The 25,526-nt window shown below is 42.8% G+C and overlaps 1 protein-coding gene across 1 annotated transcript in view; it reads right to left on the reverse strand.

The window, feature by feature from the left end:
- The window catches only part of LOC311145119 (single-stranded DNA-binding protein 2), a 98,721-nt gene extending 94,210 nt beyond the window's left edge, over positions 1–4,511 (reverse strand). Inside the window, exon 1 of the mRNA XM_084181311.1 lies at positions 4,449–4,511. Coding sequence (XP_084037437.1) covers positions 4,449–4,504 — 56 coding nt within the window. The 5' untranslated portion in view covers positions 4,505–4,511. The remainder of the gene's footprint in view (positions 1–4,448) is intronic.
- Positions 4,512–25,526: the final 21,015 nt, after the last annotated feature.

Here is a 25,526-nt window from a genome sequence, read left to right on the forward strand (position 1 = left end):
CGTTCCAGGTGAAGCTGGTTGAGATAATACCAAGAGTGTGCAAAGCTGTCCTCAAGGCAATGGGTGGCTACTTTGAAGAATCTAAAATATAAAATATATTTTGATTTGTTTAACACTTTTTTGGTTACTAGATGATTCCATATGTGTTATTTCATAGTTTTAATGTCTTCACTATTATTCTACAATGTAGAAAATAGTAAAAATAAAGGAAAACCCTTGAATGAGTAGGCGTGTCCAAACTTTTGACTGGTCCTGTATATTAATGGAGATTTTTTAAAACCTATATTCATACAGTTTTTTGACTGTCCAGCTCGCTAATAATCACTAGACAGGAAGCATAGAAAATTCAAAATAAGATGGCTAGAGGACTATTTTATTTTTATTTTGACGGCAAGGAAATATAAGACATTTTCAGTGCGGCCCCCCGGACCTCATTGAAGACTGAATGCGGCCCCCGGGGCAAAATGAGTTCAACACCCCTGCTGTAAACTAATGAGCCAGCAAATTCCCCAGTCCCTCTCTCTCTCTCTCTCTCTCTCTCTCTCCCTCCTTCCCTCACTCTCCCTGCATCTGTCAATCTGTTGCTCTCCATTTCTCTCTCCCTCTGATTCCTGCTGTGTAGCAGAAATGAGAAACAACTGAAGAGAAGACGGTGCTGGCTGAACTGTGTGTTAGATACAGAGACACCACACTGATCAGTAGGACTGTGTGCTACAAAACATGCAACTCCCTCTCTTCTGTCCTCTCTTCTTCTCATACTCACTTGTCCTCTTTCTTCTCCTCTTTTACAGTTCATCTCTTCCTCTCCCTTGTCCTATATTTTTCGTTCACATGAGACTTTCTTTCCATGTATATTTCTGCATTTACCAAAGTGTTCTTAGCTCGAACAGGTAAACAAACAATTTCCAAGGTGTAAGACATTTTGAAGTCTAGAGTGGGTATCTGTATGTATTTTTCACAAGGACACGTATTTCACACGTATATTTAACAAAAGTATGTGTGTACAGTAGGATAATGAGGCCCCAGGAGAGCTAGGCTGTACTGTACTGTACCATAGGTGAACCATGGACAATCATACATCTACTATTATTCCCATTCAGACTGGCTTACCAACAGACACACACACACAATGTATCAACAACTTTGTCTTTTCCATGCCTATCTAGAGGAAGCCCTATGAGGAATATATCTCTCTCTCTCTCTCTCTCTCTCAATTCAATTTCAATTTAAGGGCTTTATTGGCATGGGAAACGTGTGTTAACATTGCCAAAGCAAGGGAAGTAGATAGTAAACAAAAGTGAAATAAACAATAAATATTAACAGTAAACATTACACTCAGAAGTCTCTCTCTCTCGCTCTCTCTCGCTCTCTCTCTCTGTCTCTCTCTCTCTCTCTCTCTCTCTCTCTCTCTCTCTCTCTCTCTCTCTCTCTCTCTCTCTGTGTCAGTGACAGATAAGGCAGAGATGGAGCTACGGGGTAGAGTGCCATCCATCCCCTTGTGTTGTTGCTGACCGCTCTCAGTATTCGTCAATGAAACCTGGGACTATGCGGATGTGTCTGGACATCCTACTGCTGACAGAAATAAATGAAATAATTAATAGTATTGAAGTGAGAAATAGTCTACTGCTATGAACTGAACCCTTGGTGGGTTCATCTTATCGGACGAAACAGACTCTTTTCATCCGGGACCAACATAACCGATGGTGAGTTTCCCTGAGAACCTATCCGCACCTGTAACACGTCGGTGCCTTCCAAAGCAGGTGTGAACAATCTGAGCACTGTAGGCTAACTATTACTGTTCTAAAGACTAGCCTACGTTTTTAAGATACACTACCGGTCAAAGGTTTTAGAACACCTACTCATTCAAGGGTTTTTCTTTATTTTTACTATTTTCTACATTGTAGAATAATAGTGAAGACATCAAAACTATGAAATAACACATATCGAATCATGTAGTAACCCAAAAAGTGTTAAACAAATCAAAATATATTTTCTATTTGAGATTCTTCAAAGTAGCCATCCTTTGCCTTGATGACAGCTTTCCACACTCTTGGCATTCTCTCAACCAGCTTCACCTGGAATGCTTTTCCAACAGTCTTGAAGGAGTTCCCACATTTGCTGAGCACTTGTTGGCTGCTTTTCCTTCACTCTGCGGTCCGACTCGTCCCAAACAATCTCAATTTGGTTGAGGTCGGGGGATTGTGGAGGCCAGGTCATCTGATGCAGCACTCCATCACTCTCCTTATTGGTAGAATAGCCCTTACACAGCCTGGAGGTGTGTAGGGTCATTGTCCTGTTGAAAAACAAATGATAGTCCCACTAAGCCCATGTCTTAAAGTAATGATAGACTGTAGTTTCTCTTTGCTTATTTGAGCTGTTCTTGCCATAATATGGACTTGGTATTTTACCAAATATGGCTATCTTCTGTATACCACCCCTACCTTGTCACAACACAACTGATTGGCTCATACGCATTAAGAAGGAAATCAATTCCACAAATTAACTTTTAAGAAGGCACACCTGTTAATTGAAATGCATTCCAGGTGACTACCTCATGAAGCTGGTTGCGAGAATGCCAAGAGTGTGCAAAGCTGTCATCAAGGCAAAGGGTGGCTACTTTGAAGAATCTCAAATATAAAATATATTTAGATTTGTTTAACACTTTTTTGGTTACTACATGATTCCATATGTGTTATTTCATAGTTTTGATGTCTTCACTATTATTCTACAATGTAGAAAATAGTAAAAATAAAGAAAAACCCTTGAATGAGTAGCTGTTCTAAAACTTTTGACCGGTAGTATATATATTTAATTTACCCATATTTTTGGCAATCATGTATTAGTCCAAAATGAAACCATTAACATAATTTCATGAAATAATGTGAAGAATAGGCTACATGTACATCTCTCTCACACACCTCTCCCTTACACTTACACAAGCACGCACGCACGCACGCACGCACGCACGCACACACACACGCACACACAAACACACACACACACACACAAGCCCAGCTGTTGGCGATTAGCGGTTTCAAGCTTAAGCCGTCAAAACCAAGAAAGCCTTCAAACACATCGAAGACAATTCAGAAGATGAAAAAAAGTGTGGGGTCGGTTGCATAGACAGGCACATATTGCCTTTACACAGGCAGCTCCATTTCCCCCCCCCACTAATTGGTCTTTTGACCAATCACATCAGATCTTTTCAGAGCTGATCTGATTGGTCAAAAGACCAATTAGTGAAAAAAGATCAGAATTGGGCTGCCTGTGTAAACGCAGCCTTATATACAGATGTAGGATCTTAATTTGATCACCCTGTTGCAGGAGTACTTTCCTGCAATTGTAGTGTATTTGAGGTTTAAAAATGCTTCTGAAGTTTGTCATTTCCACTTAGAAATGTCATACTTAATTTTCACTTACGAAAAATGTAACAACCCCTACAAAAATTCCCATTAGCTATAATCAACATAATAATTGAAATGTCCTGTTAATGCTGGGTTATTTTCCTGCTGAAGCAAACTGGCTCAAATTAAGATCTTACATTTGTAGACCTACTTGACGTTTATGAACACTTAGTAGAAAGCCTAGAATATGCCTACATGAATGAGTTGCTATAAGAGTGCGTCAGGTGTTTTCGTGAAGCAGAATGTTACATAACTTCTGCGACAACAACAATGTAGACCTGACCAAGTTCTCCTGTCTGTCTTGCTGGAAATGTTTTTGTCTTTAGACACGACTTTGTGCTCACTCAACAGAGACATTCGTCAGAAATAATTATGAGGCTACTGTTGGCCTTTGCATAACATGATATTAATCTTTTATAAATCTTTGACAGAAATTACATATTTTTTTGCCTACATGACAGTAGATAAGCCACCGGGCACCGGCGAGAACGCGTGAACTATTTGCTCAACTAAAGATCACATCGGTTTCAACGTGCATGCATTATAACCCAGTAGCATATTAGTTATATGTTTTTCAAAAATGTACATTGACCAGTAGGGTACACTATGCAAGTAAAAGGTTTGGTAATGGTAATGGTAGCCTAATAATAATGATTACAGATACCCGCTGCACATTACAACTCCTACCTCTACAGCCAGTAGCCTATCATGTTATTGCATAGCCACGGCTAAACTGACAAACTGTAGATTGATAAGCATTGGTGTCAAAAGATGTGCCTCTAAGAACCACGGCCATGTAAATCGGCAAGTCTCGTGCATACATTCTATATAACCATGTTCTATTGTAATCAATTTATCAAGAAATGTACATGGTCAACTTTTAAAGCATGCCAATACGCCTAGCAAAGCACCATCCATGCCTCTTCTGAGTCTTGCAATGTATCTCTTCTCCGATAGCAGCTCCTTGTGTGACTGCCCCGGACGCTCATGAACTTTCCCCATTGCCGCGATCCCCCCTCCCCCCCTCCCATGAATAAAACTTACTTTTCTCTGGCTTGGCTGTCCGACGGCACGTTGTTACTCTTGCCTTTGGCGTACATGCTTGCAGAGAGCTCCGATTGTCACGCACCTGTCAACCCATCACAACCTCCCTGGGTACAGCCCCGTCACCATGGTGACACAAGCAGCGTCGCTTTCCATTGGTTGTCCCGGTATTTCAGCACGCCCATTTTCTGTGGTAACCGCAAGTGACTGACAGTTGGCTAGCCACGCCCTTCCGAATACCCCCCCTCTCTCTTTGCCTCTCTCTCTCCTTCCGCCTGCCTTGGCTGTATGTGTGTTGGAAAGGTGCTGCCTGGCTCTCCCTGGCGCACACACACGCACATTTACACACAGAGAAGTACACTCTCACGCACCCTCACAGACAGACACACACACATACACACACACACACACACACACACAGAAGCACTCAAGCATGCACACTCACACACACTCCCTCTCTGCTCTCTCTCTCACTTTCTCACACACCCTCTACACACACAGACACAGACACACACACACATCCGCACTCCCTCCCTCCATTCTCCTCTCTCATTGCAAGGGGGGATTTGAAACCGTCCGAATAGGATTTTAAACAACTGGCTGTTCCTTTTATAGACAATCACACCCTCTACCGACGCACAGACAGCGCATTGCGCAAACAACCCTCACAAATATGAACTGGAATTATGGGTCTATTACATAGCCAATGTTGAACTTGAGAATGGGTGTAGAATGGGAAGAGACTGGCAAACAGAGTGTCAGTGGTTAGAGATCCAACAACATTCTGTAGTGCTGTTGTATCCCCTCCTCATGGAGAAAAGCATGTGTGAGCCAAACAATGTCAGACTAACAATGAAATATTCTCACAATAGCTACATTTTGAATAATCCACCTTGGTAGGCTGCTCATCTCATGTCTGTGTTGTTTTCAGTTCAATTTTAAAGGCAATATAGATCACTGTACATTCTCAGATGCTTCAAGTCGACACCTTGTGAATTACTGTAACTGGGAGCAACAGAGGTGTTGTGAAAATAAACGATCACAGACGTATTTGTTCATATGAGTCCCATCTCATCAGTTGGTTATCAATGGAGTTGTGTAATACAAATCTCACTATCTCTTCCCATTTTTATCTGTGATTTAGACAGCACTGATCCTTCTGTAGAGGCACTAAAGTAAAATGAGGTATCCGGTCTGAAACCCATGTATTGCAGAATGTAGCCTATATACATTGGAAGAGATGAAACGCTAAGTCATGCTGACCGCAAGCTAACATCCAGGGTTCACTTCACTGTCATGATGTACTTATTGCAAATCCACTGAGAGACAGAGATGGCTTTCGATTCAATGCCTCTGCAAATTTGGACCTAGTACAGTACTGTACATAATTGGAAAAATATGAAGTGCTGCATCCCAATGGGTAGACTCTGGAGAAGGACTGCTCCTCTTGTGTGTGTGTGTGTGTGTGTGTGTGCACCTGTATCTGTGCCTTTGTGTTTGTGTGTGTGAGTGTGTGTGAGTGTGTGTGAGTGTGTGTTATCAAGGGCACAGCACAGGGCAGCAGTGTTTACCCTTATGTAATGCTCCGGCGATGTGACCCAGTTGGAATGGATGCACACTGTCTGACTCTCTCTGTCCTTTCTCTGCACCCTCTCTCTCTCTCACTGTATCCCTCTCCCTCTTTATGCCCCTCCTCTCTCTCTGCACCCTCTCTCTCTCGCCATCTCTGTTTCTCCTTCTCTCTCTTTCTCTCCCCTCGCTCTGTTTCTCTCTCCATCTCTGTTTCTCCTCCTCCTCTCTATCTATCTCTCTCTCTCCTCTCCCCTCTCTCTCTCTCCCGCTCTGTTTCTGTTTCTCTCGCTCTCTCTCTCACTCTTTCCATCTCTGTTTCTCACCCGCCCCCCCCCCCCCCCCCCCTCTCTCTCTCTCATTCTCTCTCCCTGTATCTATTGAACCTCATCCCCCAGGAGAGAGACAGTGGTTCTATTTCAGAGTAGCAGAACTTTCAGTTTTGGGATGAGTCCCTTGGGGGCCGATCGCCATGACAACGAATCACAGGCGACAACAGTGTGTTTGAGAAGATAGAGAGGAGAAAAGGAGGGGTTAAAGAAAAGGAGAAGGGGGTGTGGAGTTCTTATTATATAAAGGCATATTTGGAGAAAAGACAGCAACAGTTCACAATATTTAAGGCATGAGTAAAAGTTATGCTTGTGCCGGTGGTCAAGCACTTATGGGCATTTCCATGTAAAAGGGCCCATGAGCACCAACATGTGAAGTTCATAGGAGCATGTAAACTTGGGTGTCAAATGAAAGCTGAGTCTATATTTTTTTTAAATTAAGGCATATACAGTTGAAGTCAGACGTTTACATACACCTAAAACAAATACATTTAAACTCAGTTTTTCACAATTCCTGATATTTAATCCTAGTAAAAATTCCCTGTCTTAGGTCAGTTAGGATCACCACTTTATTTTAAGAATGTGAAATGTCAGAATAATAGTAGAGAGAATGATTTATTTCAGCTTTTATTTCTTTCATCACATTCCCAGTGGGTCAGAAGTTTACATACACTCAATTAGTATTTGGTAGCATTGCCTTTAAATTGTTTAACTTGGGTCAAATGTTTTGGGTTGCCTTCCACAAGCTTCCCACAATATGTTGGGTGAATTTTGGCCCATTCCTCCTGACAGAGCTGGTGTAACTGAGTCAGGTTTGTAGGCCTCCTTGCTTGCAAACACTTTTTCAGTTCTGCCCACACATTTTCTATAGGATTGAGGTCAGGGCTTTGTGATGACCACTCCAATACCTTGACTTTGTTGTCCTTAAGCCATTTTGCCACAACTTTGGAAGACCCATTTGCGACCAAGCTTTAACTTCCTGACTGATGTCTTGAGATGTTGCTTCAATATATCTACATCATTTTCCTTCCTCATGATGCCATCTATTTTGTGAAGTGCACCAGTCCCTCCTGCAGCAAAGCACCCCCACAGCATGATGCTGCCACCCCCGTGCTTCACGGTTGGGATGGTGTTCTTCGGCTTGCAAGCCTTCCCCTTTTTCCTCCAAACATAACGATGGTCATTATTGCCAAACAGTTCTATTTTTGTTTCATCAGACCAGAGGACATTTCTCCAAAAAGTACAATCTTTGTCCCCATGTGCAGTTGCAAACCGTAGTTTGGCTTTTTTATGACGGTTTTGGAGCAGTAGCTTCTTCCTTGCTGAGCGGCCTTTCAGGTTATGTCGATATAGGACTCGTTTTACTGTGGATATAGATACTTTTGTACCTGTTTCCTCCAGCATCTTCACAAGGTCATTTGCTGTTGTTCTGGAATTGATTTGCACTTTTCACACCAAAGTACATTCATCTCTAGGAGACAGAACACGTCTCCTTCCTGAGCGGTATGACGGCTGCGTGGTCCCATGGTGTTTATACTTGCGTACTATTGTTTGTACAGATGAACGTGGTACCTTCAGGCGTTTGGAAATTGCTCCCAATGATGAACCAGACTTGTGTAGGTCTACAATTTTTTTCTGAGGTCTTGGCTTATTTCTTTTGATTTTCCCATTATGTCAAGCAAAGAGGCACTGAGTTTGAAGGTAGGCCTTGAAATACATCCACAGGTACACCTCCAATTGACTCAAATGATGTCAATTAGCCTATCAGAAGCTTCTAAAGCCATGACATCATTTTCTGGAATTTTCCAAGCTGTTTAAAGGCACAGTCAAATTAGTGTATGTAAACTTCTGACCCACTGGAATTGTGATACAGTGAATTATAAGTGAAATAATCTGTCTGTAAACAATTGTTGGAAAAATTACTTGTGTCATGCACAAAGTAGATGTCCTAACCGACTTGCCAAAACTATAGTTTGTTAACAAGACATTTGTGGAGTGGTTGAAAAACTAGTTTTAATGACTCCAACCTAAGTGTATGTAAACTTACGACTTCAAATATATACATTTGTAAACACATTTCCATCCCAAAATTTGGGAATATGCAAAGGCTTTGATTTCTGGTCAAACAGATGGAAAAGTGGCAACATCTACCAGAAAAAACCTTAAAAGGTATTAGAAATACATCAAAACACAATAATTTTGAAATAAAGACCCCGCAAACTAATATCAACACATACAGAATTAAGTTTTGAATAAATTATTTTCCTTCTGTAAGTTTAAGAAACATTGCCTTGTGTCAAAAACCCACATATCTTTCAGATATTTTCTAATTTCTCTCCCTCATGAGGAGGGAGGATAATGAAAGTTCACAGAAGTAAAAAATAAAGGTAGACCTACCAATTATTTATAGTGTTTGTTTATTAATTATTAAGGGATTAAAACTCGTAATTCTGGTAACGGAATTACTGCAATTGAATTGGATACAATGGGAAATTTTAGTAGTCACAAACCACAGTTGGGTCACCTGCTACTGTCCTCCCTTCCATTGGCATACTTTTTTTTTCTTCTCTTTCTGTCATCTGGTGGTCAAAGCAAGACTGTGAAAACAGTCTGGACTACCCCTCCCTCTCACTCTCCCTCTCTCTCTCTGTCTCTCTCTCTCCAGTTGATGTCACCTCTCCCAACTCTTACTGACACCTACCACCAACCCTCTTTCCATTTACTGTAACGAGCATCCTCACCCACTGAGAACTGACCAACACCGGACGACCATGGCTGTCACTCGAGTAGAGAACAGTATAACGTACTGTATTGTACTGTACTGTAAGGAACATATCTACTTTACTGTACTCTACTGTGCTGTACTGTGATTTCCAAACTTGTGAAACATAGATGTCTATGATTGGTTCAGATTTGGTCTGGTCCGGACCAACCAAATGGGGTCTTGTTTGGAGGCGGAGCTCATTACAATAATAGCCAGTGTGTAGAATAATACCCAAATATGCAAAAGAAGGACATTGCATATTTCTACCTTTGTGTACCTATTCAGGATACATCACCATGAAGCAGTGATGTATTAGGCTAGTCGAGACCGATCTTGAGTTTGGTCTCGAGACCACACATTGAGTGCCTCAGTCTTGTCTCAGTGTCGGATACATTTTTACTTGGTCTTGACTCGGTCTCCGACAGTGAGGACTAGTAATTTCTTCCCGAGACCAACAGAGACCAGCGGAGTAAAAAACTAAATTATCAGCTTCCATTCAGTCAGCACATAAAAGTGCTTCGCCAGGCCAATTACAGTATATACACTCCTTTCTTGAAACATGAATATCTTATCACCTATTGAAACCTGGGATTCTTACTTTACTCATAACATTACTGTCCTTTACTTTCACTGCAAAATATCTTCAAACCTTGTCCGGATTTCCTTTACTTGGTGGTAGGGAAGAACGGGGGAAATTGTTGGAGAGTTGTGCGCTCACTATTAGTAAGGGGAAACTGGGGGAAATTGTAACAGTCTTTATATCTATTATAGACATGTTTGCATAGTGGCGAACCTATTGGACCTTCAGTGTGTGACAGGCTCGTGATGCTGAAAGGACAGCAACCAGCGCACTCATGTAGGAGAGTGACATTTTTGTAAAAGGGCCAGTGGTGTAGTGAAGGCTATATGCAGGTATACGCCCTATACCCTACAACCCTCACAAACTTTTACAGATGCACAATTGAGAGCAACTGCACCGCCCACAACCGCAAGGCTCTCCAGAGGGTGGTGCGGTCTGCTCAACGCATTACCAGGGGCAATCTACCCGTCCTCCAGGATACCTACAGCACCCGATGTCACAGGAAGGCCAAAAAGATCATCAAGGACATCAACCACCCGAGCCACTGCCTGTTCACCCCGCTATCATCCAGAAGGCGAGGTCAGTACAGGTGCATCAAAGCTGGGACCGAGAGACTGAAAAACAGCTTCTATCTCAAGGCCATCAGACTGTTAAACAGCCATCACTAGCACATTAGAGGCTGCTGCCTATAGACATAGACTAGAAATCACTGGCCACTTTAAGAAATGGAACACTAGCCACTTGAATAATGTTTACATATCTTGCGTTACTCATCTCATATGTACACTGCTCAAAAAAATAAAGGGAACACTAAAATAACACATCCTAGATCTGAATGAATGAAATAATCTTATTAAATACTTTTTTCTTTACATAGTTGAATGTGCTGACAACAAAATCACACAAAAATTATCAATGGAAATCAAATTTATCAACCCATGGAGGTCTGGATATGGAGTCACCCTCAAAATTAAAGTGGAAAACCACACTACAGGCTGATCCAACTTTGATGTAATGTCCTTAAAACAAGTCAAAATGAGGCTCAGTAGTGTGTGTGGCCTCCACGTGCCTGTATGACCTCCCTACAACGCCTGGGCATGCTCCTGATGAGGTGGCGGATGGTGTAGCATTTCGCTACACCCGCAATAACATCTGCTAAACACGTGTATGTGACCAATAAAATGTGATTTGATGATTTTATTTGATTTTACCCACTTGGTTTTTCAGTGGGCATTGCCTATACTCACTTCTTGATCCCTTCTGTTGCGTATCAAAGTAGTGTAGTGGCGGTATACAACTTATTCATTATGTAGTACAATAGAGAAATCATGCACAAAGTAGCCAACACAATTGCAAAGCACGTGAAATATATTTACATGTGTGCAGCACAATGTCATAGTTTCAGCGGAATATCATCTGCAGGCAGCAAGAGTACACAGCTCTCAACTGGTTGTCACATGGAGCAGCTCACAGAAGAATGACATCGGTAGCCGGTAGGTAGGAAAGACTTTTCAATTTATGATATCTACCAGTAAATGCTAACTAAGGCAACAAAGGGTATGCAAACCAGGTGTTGAAAAAGTTTGGGACTTAGTCTTGGTTAGTAGGCTATTTGCGATGTGCAATTCAGTCATCATGTGCTGTTTGCATGAACATTTCTAGTCTTTCTAGTCTTTCCCAAAAAACCTTCCCAATTACACTGAACAAAAATATAAATGCAACATGTAAAGTGTTGGTTCCATGTTTCATGAGCTGAAATAAAAGATCCCAGAAATGTTCCATAAGCACAAAAACCTTATTTCTCTCAAATTTTGTGCACAAATTTGTTTACATCCCTGTTAGTGAGCATTTCTCCTTTGCCAAGATAATCCATCCACCTGACAGGTGTGGCATATCAAGAAGCCACAGGAGGCTGCTGAGGGGAGAACGGCTCATAATAATGGCTGGAACGTGTTTGCTGTATTTGATACCATTCCACCTATTCCGCTCCAGCCCGTTCTTTCCAATTAAGGTGCCACCAACCTCCTATGCAAGAAGCTGATTAAACAGCATGATCATTACACAGGTGCCCCTTGTGCTGGGGACAATAAAAGGCCACTAAATGGTGCCGTTTTGTTGCACAACACAGTGCCACAGATGTCTCAAGTTTTGAGGGTGAATGCAATTGCCATTCTGACTGCAGGAATGTCCACCAGAGCTGTTGCCAGAGAATTGAATGTTAATTTCTCTACCAACATCGTTTTTTCAAAGAGATGGCTAAGAACAGCATGCGAGTTGCAATAACAAACACAATTCCACTCACCAGATGATGATCATTTGAAACTTAACTTATTGTTGAAAGTTATTATTGAAAAGGTAGAAGCTAACAAATTATCATCAACACCCTCTCCGATAACACCTGCTGCAGCCGCTACAAACTAGCCTACAACAAAAGCTAGCTCGCTAGACCGTGGGAAAACTACTGCTCGCTATTGCACAGTGACCTGTTGGCCTTCGAGAAGGCAGAAGTTTCCATAAGTTTTTGTAAAAACGGTCCCACCCATTACAAGTCAATGTAATTGGTTGATTCCACTGTCATTCCAAAATGTTGCCCTAATACAGTTGGATGACAGATGCCATATATCAAGCTTCTGATGGCCTAGCCAATGGCTGACTTAGCTAGCTAGAATTATCTCCCCAGAGACCACCAAAGCATAATCCTGATTGGATCTTTTTTTTCTCTTCAGTGTTAACCCTTTCCAACAAAAACTGAAGAGATTAAATCAGAACATCATTGAAAATAATAATATAATTATTACTATTTGTATGATTATATAAATCCTTAGCCTTTCTCTGAAAGCGTAGAAGGCCCTCATTGTTCCCCACTATGTTTGGGTTAGTAAACAATTGTAGAATGGCTCTATTTGCCCTCAGCGTGCATTTCTTCACCATTCTGAATGACTAAAGAATCCATATGTTCTTCTGAAATATGAACTAAGAAATACTGGACATTTTAAACTCTTATTATGGCGACGATTTGACAAAATTACAGCCATGGTCTTGAATTGGACTCACATTTTTCTGGTCTCGGTCTTGACTCTGTCACGGACCTCTCCTCCCTCTCCCGGTCTCGGTCTTGACTCGGTCTCGCCCCCCTCCGGTCTTGGTCTTGACTTGGACTCGATTCGCTCCGGTCTTGATCTTGAATTGGTCTCACTTTAGGTGGTCTCGAACACAACACTGTCATTAAAATAATGATATTCATATCCATAATTATGCATTTCTGTATAGTAGAGATCAGGGACCCATGATGTAATTCCATTACCTTAATTTCGTTACATGATGTAAATCCACTTCATTTGCAGACAATGCAGTCTAGCCTACTGGAATATCTATAGCTACATTGCCTTCAGAAAGTATTCATACCCCTTGACGTATTCCACATTTTGTTGTGTTACAGGCTGAATTCAAAATGGATTAAAAATATGATAATTCTCACCCATCTACACACAATACATAATGACAAAGTGAAAACATGTTTTTAGAAATGTTTGCAAATGTATTTAAAATGAAATACAGTAAAATCTAATTTACATTAGTATTCACACCCCTGAGTCAATACATGTTAGAATCACCTTTGCCAACGATTACAGCTGTGAGTCTTTCTGGGTAAGTCTCTAAGAGCTTTCCACACCTGGATTGTGCAACATTTGCCCATTATTCTTTTCAAAATTCTTCAAGCTCTGTCAAATTGGTTGTTGATCATTGCTAGACAACTATTTTCAGGCCTTGCCATAGATTTTCAAGTAGATTTAAGTCAAAACGGTAACTCGGCGACTCAGGAACATTCACTGTCTTCTTGGTAAGCAACTCCAGTGTAGATTTGGCCTTGTGTTTTAGGTTTTTGTCCTGCTGAAAGGTGAATTCATCTCCCAGTGTCTGGTGGAAAGCAGACTGAACCAGGTTTTCCTCTAGGATTTTGTCTGTGCTTAGCTCTATTCCGTTTCTTTTCATCCTGAAAAACTCTCCAGTCCTTAAAGATTACAAGCATACGCATAACATGATGCAGCCACCACTATGCTTGAAAATATGGAGAGTAGTACTCAGTAATGTGTTGTGTTGGATTTCCCCCAAACAACACTCTGTATTCAGGACAAAAAGTTAACTGCTTTGCCACATTTTTTGCAGTATTACTTTAGTGCCTTGTTGCAAACAGGATGCATGTTTTTGGAATATTTTTATTCTGTACAGGCTTCCTTCTTTTCATTTTGGTTAGTACTGTGGAGTAACTACAATGTTTTTGATCCATCCTCACTTTTCTCCTATCACAGCTATTACTCTGTAACTGTTTTATAGTCACCATTGGCCTCATGGTAAAATCCCTGAGCGGTTTCTTACCTCTCCGGCAACTGAGTTAGGAAGGGCGCCTGTATCTTTGTAGTGACTGGGTGCATTGATACACCGTCCATAGTGTATTCAATAACTGCACCAAGCTCAAAGGGATATTCAATGTCTGCTTTAAAAAAACAAAAAAACATCTACCAATAGGTGCCCTTCTTTGCGAGGCATTGGAAAACCTCCCTGGTCTTTGTGGTTGAATCTGTGTTTGAAATTCACTGCTCGACTGAGGGACCTTACAGATAATTGTATGTACAGTGCCTTCGGAAAGTATTCAGACCCTTTGACTTTTTCCACATTTTGTTACGTTACAGCCTTATTCTAAAATTGATTACATCCTTTTTTCCCTCATCAATCTACACACAATACCCCATAATGACAAAGCAAAAAATATGACATTTACATAAGTATTCAGACTCTTTACTCAGTACTTTGTTGAAGCACCTTTGGCAGCGATTACAGCATCGATTCTTCTTGGGTATGACACTACAAGCTTGGCACACCTGTATTTGGGGTGTTTCTCCCATTCTTCTCTGCAGATCCTCTCAAGCTCTGTCAGGTTGGATGGGGAGCGTTGCTGCACAGCTATTTTCAGGTCTCTCCAGAGATGTTCGATCGGGTTCAAGTCCGGGCTCTGGGTGGGCCACTCAAGGACATTTAGCGACTTGTCCCGAAGCCACTCCTGCGTTGTCTTGGCTGTGTGCTTAGGGTCGTTGTCCTGTTGGAAGGTGAACCTTTGCCCCAATCTGAGGAGTTGAGTGCTCTGGAGCAGGTTTTCATCAAGGATCTCTCTGTACTTTGCTCCGTTAATCTTTGCCTCGATCCTGACTAGTCTCCCAGTCCCTGCTGCTGAAAAACATCCCCACAGTATGATGCTGCCACCACCATGCTTCACCGTAGGGATGGTGCCAGATTTCCTCCAGACGTGACGCTTGGCATTCAGGCAAAAGAGTTCAATCTTGGTTTCATCAGACCAGATAATCTTGTTTCTCATAGTCTGAGAGTCCTTTAGGTGCCTTTTGGCAAACTCCAAGCGGGCTGTCATGTGCCTTTTACCGAGGAGTGGTTTCCGTCTGGCCACGCTACCATAAAGGCCTGATTGGTGGAGTGCTGCAGAGAAAGTTGTCCTTCTGGAAGGTTCTCCCATCTCCACAGAGGAACTCTAGAGCTCTGTCAGAGTGACCATCGGATTCTTGGTCACCTCCCTGACCAAGTCCCTTCTCCCCCGATTGCTCAGTTTGGCCGGGTGGCCAGCTCTAGGAAGAGTCTTGGTGGTTCCAAACGTCTTCCATTTAAGAATGATGGAGGCCACTGTGTTCTTGGGGATCTTCCCCAGATCTGTGCCTCGACACAATCCTGTCTCGGAGCTCTACGGACAATTCCTTCGACCTCATGGCTTGGTTTTTGCTCTGACATGCACTGTCAACTGTGGGACCTTATATAGACAGGTGTGTGCCTTTCCAAATCAAATCAAATCGAATTGTATTTGTCACATGCGCCGAATTCAACATGCTTACTTACAAGCGCTTAACCAACAATGCGGTTTTAAGAAAGAATACCCCCCAAAAAAGAAATATATAAAAGTAACAAATAATTAAAGAGCAGCAGTGCAAATAGTCTCGGTAGCCATCTGATTAGATGTTCAGGAGTCTTATGGCTTGGGGGTAGAAGCTGTTTAGAAGCCTCTTGGACCTAGACTTGGCGCTCCGGTACCGCTTGCCATGCAGGTAGCAGAGAGAACAGTCAATGACTAGGGTGGCTGGAGTCCTTAACAATTTTTAGGGCCTTCCTCTGACACCACCTGGTATAGAGGTCCTGGATGTCAGGAAGCTTGGCCCCAGTGATGTACTGGGCCGTAAACACTACTCTCTGTAGTGCATTGCGGTCGGAGGCAGAGCAGTTGCCATACCAGGCAGTGATATAACCAGTCAGGATGCTCTCGATGGTGCAGCTGTAGAACCTTTTGAGGATCTGAGGACCCATGCCAAATCTTTTCAGTCTCCTGAGGGGGAATAGGTTTTGTCGTGCCCTCTTCACGACTGTCTTGGTGTGCTTGTTGGTGATGTAGACACCAAGGAACTTGAAGCTCTCAACCTGCTCCACTACAGCCCTATCGATGAGAATGTGGGCGTGCTTGGTCCTCTTCTTTTTCCTGTAGTCCACAATCATCTCCTTTGTCTTGATCACATTGAGGGAGAGGTTGTTGTCCTGGCACCACACGGCCAGGTCTCTGACCTCCTCCCTATAGGCTGTCTCGTCGTTGTCAGTGATCAGGCCTACCACTGTTGTGTCATCTGCAAACTTAATGATGGTGTTGGAGTCATGCCTGGCCATACAGTCATGAGTGAACAGAGAGTACAGGAGGGGACTGAGCACGCACCCCTGAGGGGCCCCCGTGTTGAGGATCAGCGTGGCAGATGTGTTGTTACCTATTCTTACCACCTGGGGGCGGCCCGTCATGAAGTACAGGATCAATTTGCAGAGGGAGGTGTTTAGTCCCAGGGTCCTTAGCTTGGTGATGAGTTTTGAGGGCATTATGGTGTTAAACGCTGAGCTGTAGTCAATGAATAGCATTCTCATATAGGTGTTCCTTTTGTCCAGGTGTGAAAGGGCAGTGTGGAGTGCAATAGAGATTGCATCATCTGTGGATCTGTTGGGGCGGTATGCAAATTACAGTGGATCTAGGATTTCTGGGATAACGGTGTTGATGTGAGCCATGACCAGCCTTTCAAAGCACTTCCAATCAATTGAATTTACCACAGGTGGACTCCAATCAAGTTGTAGAAACATCTCAAGGATGATCAATGGAAACAGGATGCACCTGAGCTCAATTTCGAATCTCATAGCACAGGGTCTGAATACATGGCCAGTGAGGGGGTAAGGAGACCTCTTTGAATGTTTTGTCACAGAGAGATGGCCGGACGGGAAAAAACCAGTGAGGGCCACAGTGCTGTTAGTGCGGTGAATGAGGAATAGACAGACAGACATACAGACAGACAGACAGACAGATAGACAGAGAGATAGATAAGTGGACATACAGACAGAGAGAGATAGATGGACAGAGAGACAGAGAAGGTAAGGAGGCCTCTATGGTGTTGTTACAGAGGTGGCAGGGTAGGGTGCTATGGGTGAGTGAGGGCCAGTGAGGGGGGGGGGGGGGGGGGGGGGGGGATGTGTGAACTGCAGCAACAACACAGCACAGTGGCCCTCACTCACCCACGAAAAACATAATTCCACTTTGACATTGTGGGGTATTGTGTGTAGGCCAGTGACAAAAAATCTCAATTTAATCCATTTAAAATTCAGGTTGTAACATAACAAAATGTGGGGTAAAAGTCAAGGGATGTGAATACTTTCTGAAGGCACAATATACAGTTGAAGTCAGAGGTTTACATACACTTAGGTTGGAGTCATTAAAACTCGTTTTTCAACCACTCCACAAATTTCTTGTTCACAAACTATAGTTTTGGCAAATCGGTTAGGACATCTTTGTGCATGACACAAGTAATTTTCCCAACAATTGTTTACAGATGTCACGAATGTCGGTGGAATGCAGTAGGCCAGAGTCAAGCGCAGGACACAGAATGAGATGAAGAACCACTTTACTGAGTAGTAAAGAAATACAAGGAAAACCCTCCAAACAACAAAGGAGGAGCAAAACCCGCTCACAAAATGACACTCGTACATCCAATAAACACGCACACCAAACAGTGGACGTGAACAGGTTAAATAGGCAGACAAACTAACATAATGGGGAACAGGTGTGCAACAACAGACAACAATCAAGTGAACATAGAAACATATAACATAGAGCGGCAGCAGCTAGTACTCCGGTGACGACGAACGCGGAAGCCTGCCCGAGCCAGAGGGAAGGGCAGTCTCGGCCGAATCCGTGACAACAGACAGATTATTTCACTTATAATTCACTGTATAACAATTCCAGTGGGTCAGAAGTTTACATACACTAAGTTGACTGTGCCTTTAAACAGCTTGGAAAATTCAATTGTAGGTGTACCTGTGGATGTATTTCAAGGCCTACCTTCAAACTCAGTGCCTCTTTGCTTGACATCATGGGAAAATGAAAATAAATCAGCCAAGACCTCAGAAATAAAATTGTAGACCTCCACAAGTCTGGTTCATCCTTGGGAGCAATTTCCAAATGCCTGAAGGTACCACGTTCATTTGTACAAACAATAGTACGCAAGTATAAACACCATGGGACCACGCAGCTGTGATACCGCTCAGGAAGGAGACGCATTCTGTCTCCTAGAGATGAACGTACTTTCGTGCGAAAACTGCAAATCAATCCCAGAACAACAGCAAAGGACCTTGTGAAGATGCTGGAGGAAACAGGTACAAAAGTATCTATATCCACAGTAAAACAAGTCCTATATCGACATAACCTGAAAGGCCGCTCAGCAAGGAAGAAGCCGCTGCTCCAAAACCGCCATAAAAAAGCCAGACTACGGTTTGCAACTGCACATGGGGAAAAATATCATACTTTTTGGAGAAATGTCCTCTGGTCTGATGAAATAAAAATATAACTGTTTGGCCATAATGACCATCGTTATGTTTGGAGGAAAAAGGGGAAGGCTTGCAAGCCGAAGAACACCATCCCAACCGTGAAGCACGGGGGTGGCAGCATCATGCTGTGGGCGTGCTTTGCTGCAGGAGGGACTGGTGCACTTCACAAAATAGATGGTATCATGAGGAAGGAAAATTATGTGGATATATTGAAGCAACATCTCAAGACATCAGTCAGGAAGTTAAAGCTTGGTCGCAAATGGGTCTTCCAAAGTTGTGGCAAAATGGCTTAAGGACAACAAAGTCAAGGTATTGGAGTGGCCATCACAAAGGCCTGACCTCAATCCTATAGAAAATGTGTGGGCAGAACTGAAAAAGTGTTTGCAAGCAAGGAGGCCTACAAACCTGACTCAGTTACACCAGCTCTGTCAGGAGGAATTCACCCAACTTATTGTGGGAAGCTTGTGGAAGGCTACCCGACACGTTTGACCCTTGTTAAAAAATTTAAAGGCAACGCTACCAAATACTTATTGAGTGTATGTAAACTTCTGACCCACTGGGAATGTGATGAAATAAATAAAAGCTGAAATAAATCATTCTATCTACTATTATTCTGACATTTCACATTCTTAAAATAAAGTGGTGATCCTAACTGACCTAAAACAGGGAATTTTTACTAGGATTAAATGTCAGGAATTGTGAAAAACTGAGTTTAAATGTATTTGGCTAAGGTGTATGTAAACTTCTGACATCAACTGTATACTGTAAATAAGGAGGGAGAGATAGAGTGCTATAAGTAGGGAAGGACGGAGGGATCATTCTCTACCCTCCTCTCCCTGTCGAGATGGCTCCTGTTAAGGATGTGCTGCTCTGATCTTCTGACTGGTAATGAACAGCTCCTCTCTACAGAGTTCAATAGTATTAAGCTCTCTTCTCTTTCTATCTCTTTGTCTCTATCTCTTTGTCTCTATCTCTCTCTCTCTCTCAATATACCTTCTTTCATTATGTCCCATCCCTCTCGCTCGCTCGCTCCCCCCTCACCCAACCCCACCCCCTCTCCTTTCTCCCTCCATGTCCACCTAGGCTGTTGAGTGGCTTCTACAGAGGGGACTAGAGAGGAGCAGAGCGTGGTTGATCGAAGGGGACCACCATAAACCCATGGAGGGGCCCTGAGAGGAGTCCCATAGAGGCTGCTGGAGTAATGGTGTGATGTACAGATACACACCATCATCTGTGACTTAGCCTCCTTCCCATTGACTGTGGCCCTCTGTAATCCTGGTCGCAGTTGTAAATGAGAACTTGTTCTCAACTGGCTTACCTGGTTAAATAAAGGTGAAATAAAATAAAATAAAAAAATTAAAATCCCTGGGCCTGCAGTGGCTATCAGAGCTAAGCCTCAGCACATCACACTACAGCTCCAGTTAATGCTCAGAACAGAACAGACACTGGAGAGGAAGCCATCCGCTACAGAGAGAGAGAGAGTCTGCGTCCCAAATGGTGACTCTCTCTCTCTCTCTCTCTCTCTCTCTCTCTCGGTAGTGGATGGCTTCCTCTCCAGTCTGGCTGTTCTGTTGTGAGTAGTGCACTATATATGGAATATAGTGACATTTGGGACGCAGACAGAGAGGGGTGATGCCTGCATGGAGACTAACTGTCACAAAGGAAAGGGAGTGTTCAGACTCACTCCCATCCCTAAACACACACTTACTTTAAGTGCTAAATATTTTATTTTACATTGATGGTAAATCATACTGTGAACTCAGTGCAGATGTACAACAGGTTACATGTTGAGGGTTCAATGCTTGACTTCAATGCAATTGTAATCTAGTTAATTTTGGACCCTTCTGCAATAAAGAAAATGAATAGTCAAACTTAATTTATATCCTCTGGTTTTTAACCCACAACCTTACATTGTGGATTGATGGGTGAATAGCTCTATTCCATTATAATTCTACCATGATGTATTAAGCATTGGTAACAGGTGCCATAGCAACAGTGAAATTGAATCAGGATAACAGGATTGTTATTGAGAAAATAACCAAATCATCTTCGTATCTATATTTGGATCAAGTTATCTTACCCACCAGATTCTCCTCCTGAAATTACATGGGAATAGGCAAATAAATAATGATGTGAACAGTCTGGGATAGGTTGTCTCTCTTGCTCCCCCCACCCATCCCCCCATCCCATCATCTCTCCCACCTCTGTCTTTCTCTGTCTTATCTCCCTCTCTTTTTTTCAGTTTTTTTCTTCCTCCACATCCTCTCCCTCTGTTTGTTTCACTCTCCATTACACACTCTGCCCCCCCCCCCCCCCCTTGGTCTCTCTCTCTTGCTCTCACTTATGGCTGAGCTACATTTCAGTAGGCTGAGGTGACCTGCCACTACAAAATGAGAGCCAGAGTGTGCTGGCAAATAAAGACAGTGAGGGTGAGACAGACAAGGTCCCTGAAAAGTGAGCCCACCATCTTCTACATTCATCAGTGGAGTCTCTCTCTCTCTCCCCTTTGTTTTCCACCAAGCCACCGTCTGCAGAACCCAACCACAGTCTTGTCTGAGGTCATCCATTTCAGGGCGTCGAGACGCTTCAGACTGACCCTTACAAACACAGCAACATTTTAAAGTTAGATTTGGGGAACAGCTAGACGTCATAATGGGGGCACAGACCAAGATACGAACACAATGGATCTGTCATCTGTCTTTCAACAACTGCTGCAACATTTGGCAAACAGACCTTATTTACCGAGCGGGTAGATTTGTGATCATACTGTATATTTCCACTGAGAGTGACTGTTAGCAAGGACGCTAATTAGCAAACGATTAAGCTCTCACATAAAGAGCTACTGGAGATTAATTGGCACTGAAGTTTCCAAGAGCTTCAGGCTCTGTAAATAATTTAGCTTGAACAATAATACACCTTGTCACACAGTGTCTTAATTTGGTTAAACACACACAAGACACAATGGAGAACATGTCATTGTTTCATTTGAACCCCCATGACTGGATTCCAGGACCTATGTATGCTCAGTTAAAGAATGCTGGCGCAACCTAAGTGTTGGGTAAGGTGTATGTCTCAGGGTTAACATATCAATCAACTGACATAAATAGGTTATTATTAAATGTTCAGAGGATAAATTATTAGCTACTCTTATAGTACAATATTGACAGGTATCTTTAGAAGAAGAGAGGAAGCGTATTTAACGGCGCATCAGCCCAGGGCTGGTAGTCACTTCTGCCCTGCAGGGTTTTCAGGCGATCTATGAGGACGTGTGGTCTTCTGGAAGTGGAAGTCCCAGTCTGGGGCGTCTTGAAACTGCCTGCTCTAAACTACATTTGCTGTTCTCCCTTCTCCCTCTCCTCCCTCCGCTCACAGTGTCTCTACCGGAAGCTCCAGAGTGTTTTTTTGGGGAGGAGGGCGGGAAAGTTACAGCCAGGGCTTCCTCTCTGTGACTGTACTCATGTTGGTGATTATATTAACTGGACAACGGGCAAGCATCTAGCAGTGTGCGAAGGAAATGTGTTTTCTTTTAACTTTTTACTCAGTTTAGCTCCAGAAAGTGTACTTGGATGTGTACATGTTTTGCCTCTAAAAGCACCCATGTTGTAACATTCCACAGTACAATGGCTGCCTGTAACCTGTCGTCGTGGTAACAAAGGCTGCCGATTGATATGTGCATTTTTATATTGAATACTGCAGATCCAGGGAGACTTCTGTATTCACTGCCTGAGCCAATAGAAAAGCCAAAGATGGGCAATAACTTCTAAAGAGTGTATAGTCTTGTTACAGTCTGTCTTCTGTTTACACTAACAGTTGTGCAGCCTTCAGAAGATCAACCCAGTGCCCCCAACTCTTTATTACTGTCTGTGCTCACTGATGATTCATACTGTCTGTGTGCTGTCTGTTGACTGTATGCTGGCGATTTACTGAAATACAAGCAACCAATGGACTCAATGGTCCTAATATATAGAAACTGACACAAGAGAGCATCTGTAAAGTCTGTAATAGGCCTACTGTAATGTCTGTCAAGTAGTGTCTGCCTGTCTGACCTGTCTGCATTCTCAGCTGTACAGTGTAGGCTACATCTCTGGGGAAGCCATTTTGAGTCCAGCCCCTTGACAGTAAAGTGTTATTAGCTGGGATTGGGATGTTTGGGAAGAACCTTAAAACTCAGCTCTCAACAGTGTGCAATCAGCTCTACTTGTCACTTCTCCATCATATTGCTGTAAATGCACTTTAACGCTTCCAAAACATTTCCAGTGTGGTTTATTAGCGTGTAGTGATTATCTGTAGGCTGTTCCCGCTCTCTGATCAGCGTTTAAACAGCACTGCAGGGTTGAGAGGGCAGCATCTGTATCAAACGCTTTTGGAGGAGTGGAGAACATGAGGATGGGGGGATTCTCTCCCCTCCTTTCTGGTTTATCATGATAATTCAGACTGTAATTAAGCATCTGTTTAACAAGCTATTATTGGAGGTCCTCTAGTGTTTCTGAACAGATGTTCAGACATCATTGGGACGATATTACTTTATCTCTAATGGAACTGAAGCACCATAGTGTTTGCTGTGTACGGTCATTCATAGCACAGCATTCATACATAATCTGATCATCTATGAACCCATAGAAATCATTCTCTAGGATGGTAATATGTGTTGACAGTCTGTCAATATAGAATGGAAATCTGAAAATTGAAAACTAAGACTCAGTCTAATGAACACAAATCTCATTGTGATCATGATGAAATTGCTGTGAGAGAATTTTCTTGGGGGGTGAGGTAGCAAAGTTTGTGATTTCACTTTTGAACCCATAAGCCTAATATGTTTCGGAGGGGTTGGGATCAAAGCAGAAGACAAACTTCTGTAGACTGCAAGGAATATGGATCATTAAAATCTTCTTCTTCTTCTTCTTCTAAATATAAAACAGCTACGTGTTGATCGATCTCTGCTGATAGCCAGAGGCAAATGGAATCCTACAGTCTTACTATTGAGAGATGTTTTTATCTTATTTTTACTCTATGGTGAAAATCCAAACCTCCCTTATTAAACATACAAAACAGCATATTCCAGTTATCGGTGGAATTCATTTTCTGTGTTAATTACATTGCCGAGATGAAAAAGTATTGCGTCCTTGGGCTCAGCACAGAAAAGGCCAGTGGAAAAACTCGCATTACAATTAGATGTATGCACAGCCTTCTTTTGAATTCCAGGCAGGTTTTCTGTTGGTGAAATTCCTGATGATCTGAGACGGACCGAGCGTGCACTGGGTGCTAATGTGCCAGTCGAAACATTGGGGCGCCGGAGTGCCAGGTGGGCAACCGCAGAGAACTCTGGGCAATAAAGCTGCAGATGAGTGTGTGTGTGTGCGTGCGCATGTCTAAGTTAGTGTGTCCTCACTCACAGTTGTTCCTTGTCTCTCCTTTCTGTCTAATGTGTTCTTACTGACAGACCTCCTCCTTAGTGCAGATGTCTAGTGCAGACAGGCCAGGGCCTGGGGGTGTAGCCCATGTTTGGCTGGAGGTTACCCAGGCTAGAGTGCCCCTTGGCTTGGTTATCCTATCTCCCCTTTCCATGCCTGGATGATGGATGGGTCTGGATGGAGGTCAGGACAGGAAGTTGTCCCTGTTCTCGCTTCTCCTCCTCTATAACTGGACGATGATTCCTGGAATTCCATTCTTCCTTAACGAAAACAACAGGTGCACCAGAAGTCCTTCAGTGGATAAGATGGTCACAGGCTGGAGTTCAATCGAATCTGGCAATGCTACGTTTACGCAGCATCAGAGCCTTTGACTAGGGGAAAAATAACTACTGTGTAAATATAGGAATGCGGGTTTGATTCAATTGGGCCCACGGTTCCACATAATCTGGTTCTGGGAGCATTCATGTCTTTCAGATGAGCGGTTTAAATACCGCCTGTTTTTTTTTACTGTCCCTAGTGCCTCTCCATGTGATCAAGTCATTTTCCAAACAGGAAACGTAAAACTTAAGGAGGGACAACAGTGCTTTCCCTTAGGAGATGGGTCTCTGTCTGCAGTGACTCATAAAGTACAGGCTGAGAGTCTGAGGAGGTCAACTGGATTTGATTTCAAGAATCCCCAGATGTGGGGGAGCTGTGGACATAAAGTGACAGATTTGTTTTGAAACAGCAGGACAGCTCAAGGCAAAAAAAAAAAAAAAACTAGCGTCCATGTACACTCCATGTAAGAAAGATAGCTACAAGCTCTAAATGGGACATTGTTGTGTAGTACTGATATACTGAAAGTTGTTTGTGCATTTTGGGATCACCAACAAGCAACAAGCAACAATCCCAAATGTGTGTCTACTGTATGTGTGTGCATGCAAGTCTGTTTGTAGTTTGTTTTGTGAAGTGCTAATCCATAACAGTTCCATAGGCTACACACACACACACACACACACACACACACACACACACACACACACACACACACACACACACACACACACACACACACACACACACACACAGGTCATTAAAAACCCATACATACCAACCCTGTGTTTACTGAATGGAGTAAATACCATCACATGCCAGGATCGTTTTCCCTTGGTAACTAAAAACATATGTGCAGACAGACCAGCTTTGACACTTTATACAGTAAGTTCTTTATACAGTAAGTTCCTTTATCCATTCATTCTCTTTCTTATGTCCCTTCAGCACTCAGCCATTCAGCTAGGTAGGCCATCTGATTTTAAGCAGGTTTAAATAGATATGTCTGTAAATACAAAAGACCATCAGAGATAACAAGAATAAATGTGACAATTCAAAATCCTGTCTCTATCACATCTGTGAAGCCATCCGTGCTTGCACACGCACGCGCACACACACACACACACACACACACACTCACACACACACACAATGGAGTGATTAGCCCCAGAGACCATAGGGAGAGCCCTTTACCCAGGGTACACCACAGTCTGC

This window comes from Coregonus lavaretus, assembly GCF_964263955.1.
Source record: "Coregonus lavaretus genome assembly, chromosome: 17".
Classification (NCBI taxonomy): domain Eukaryota; kingdom Metazoa; phylum Chordata; class Actinopteri; order Salmoniformes; family Salmonidae; genus Coregonus; species Coregonus lavaretus.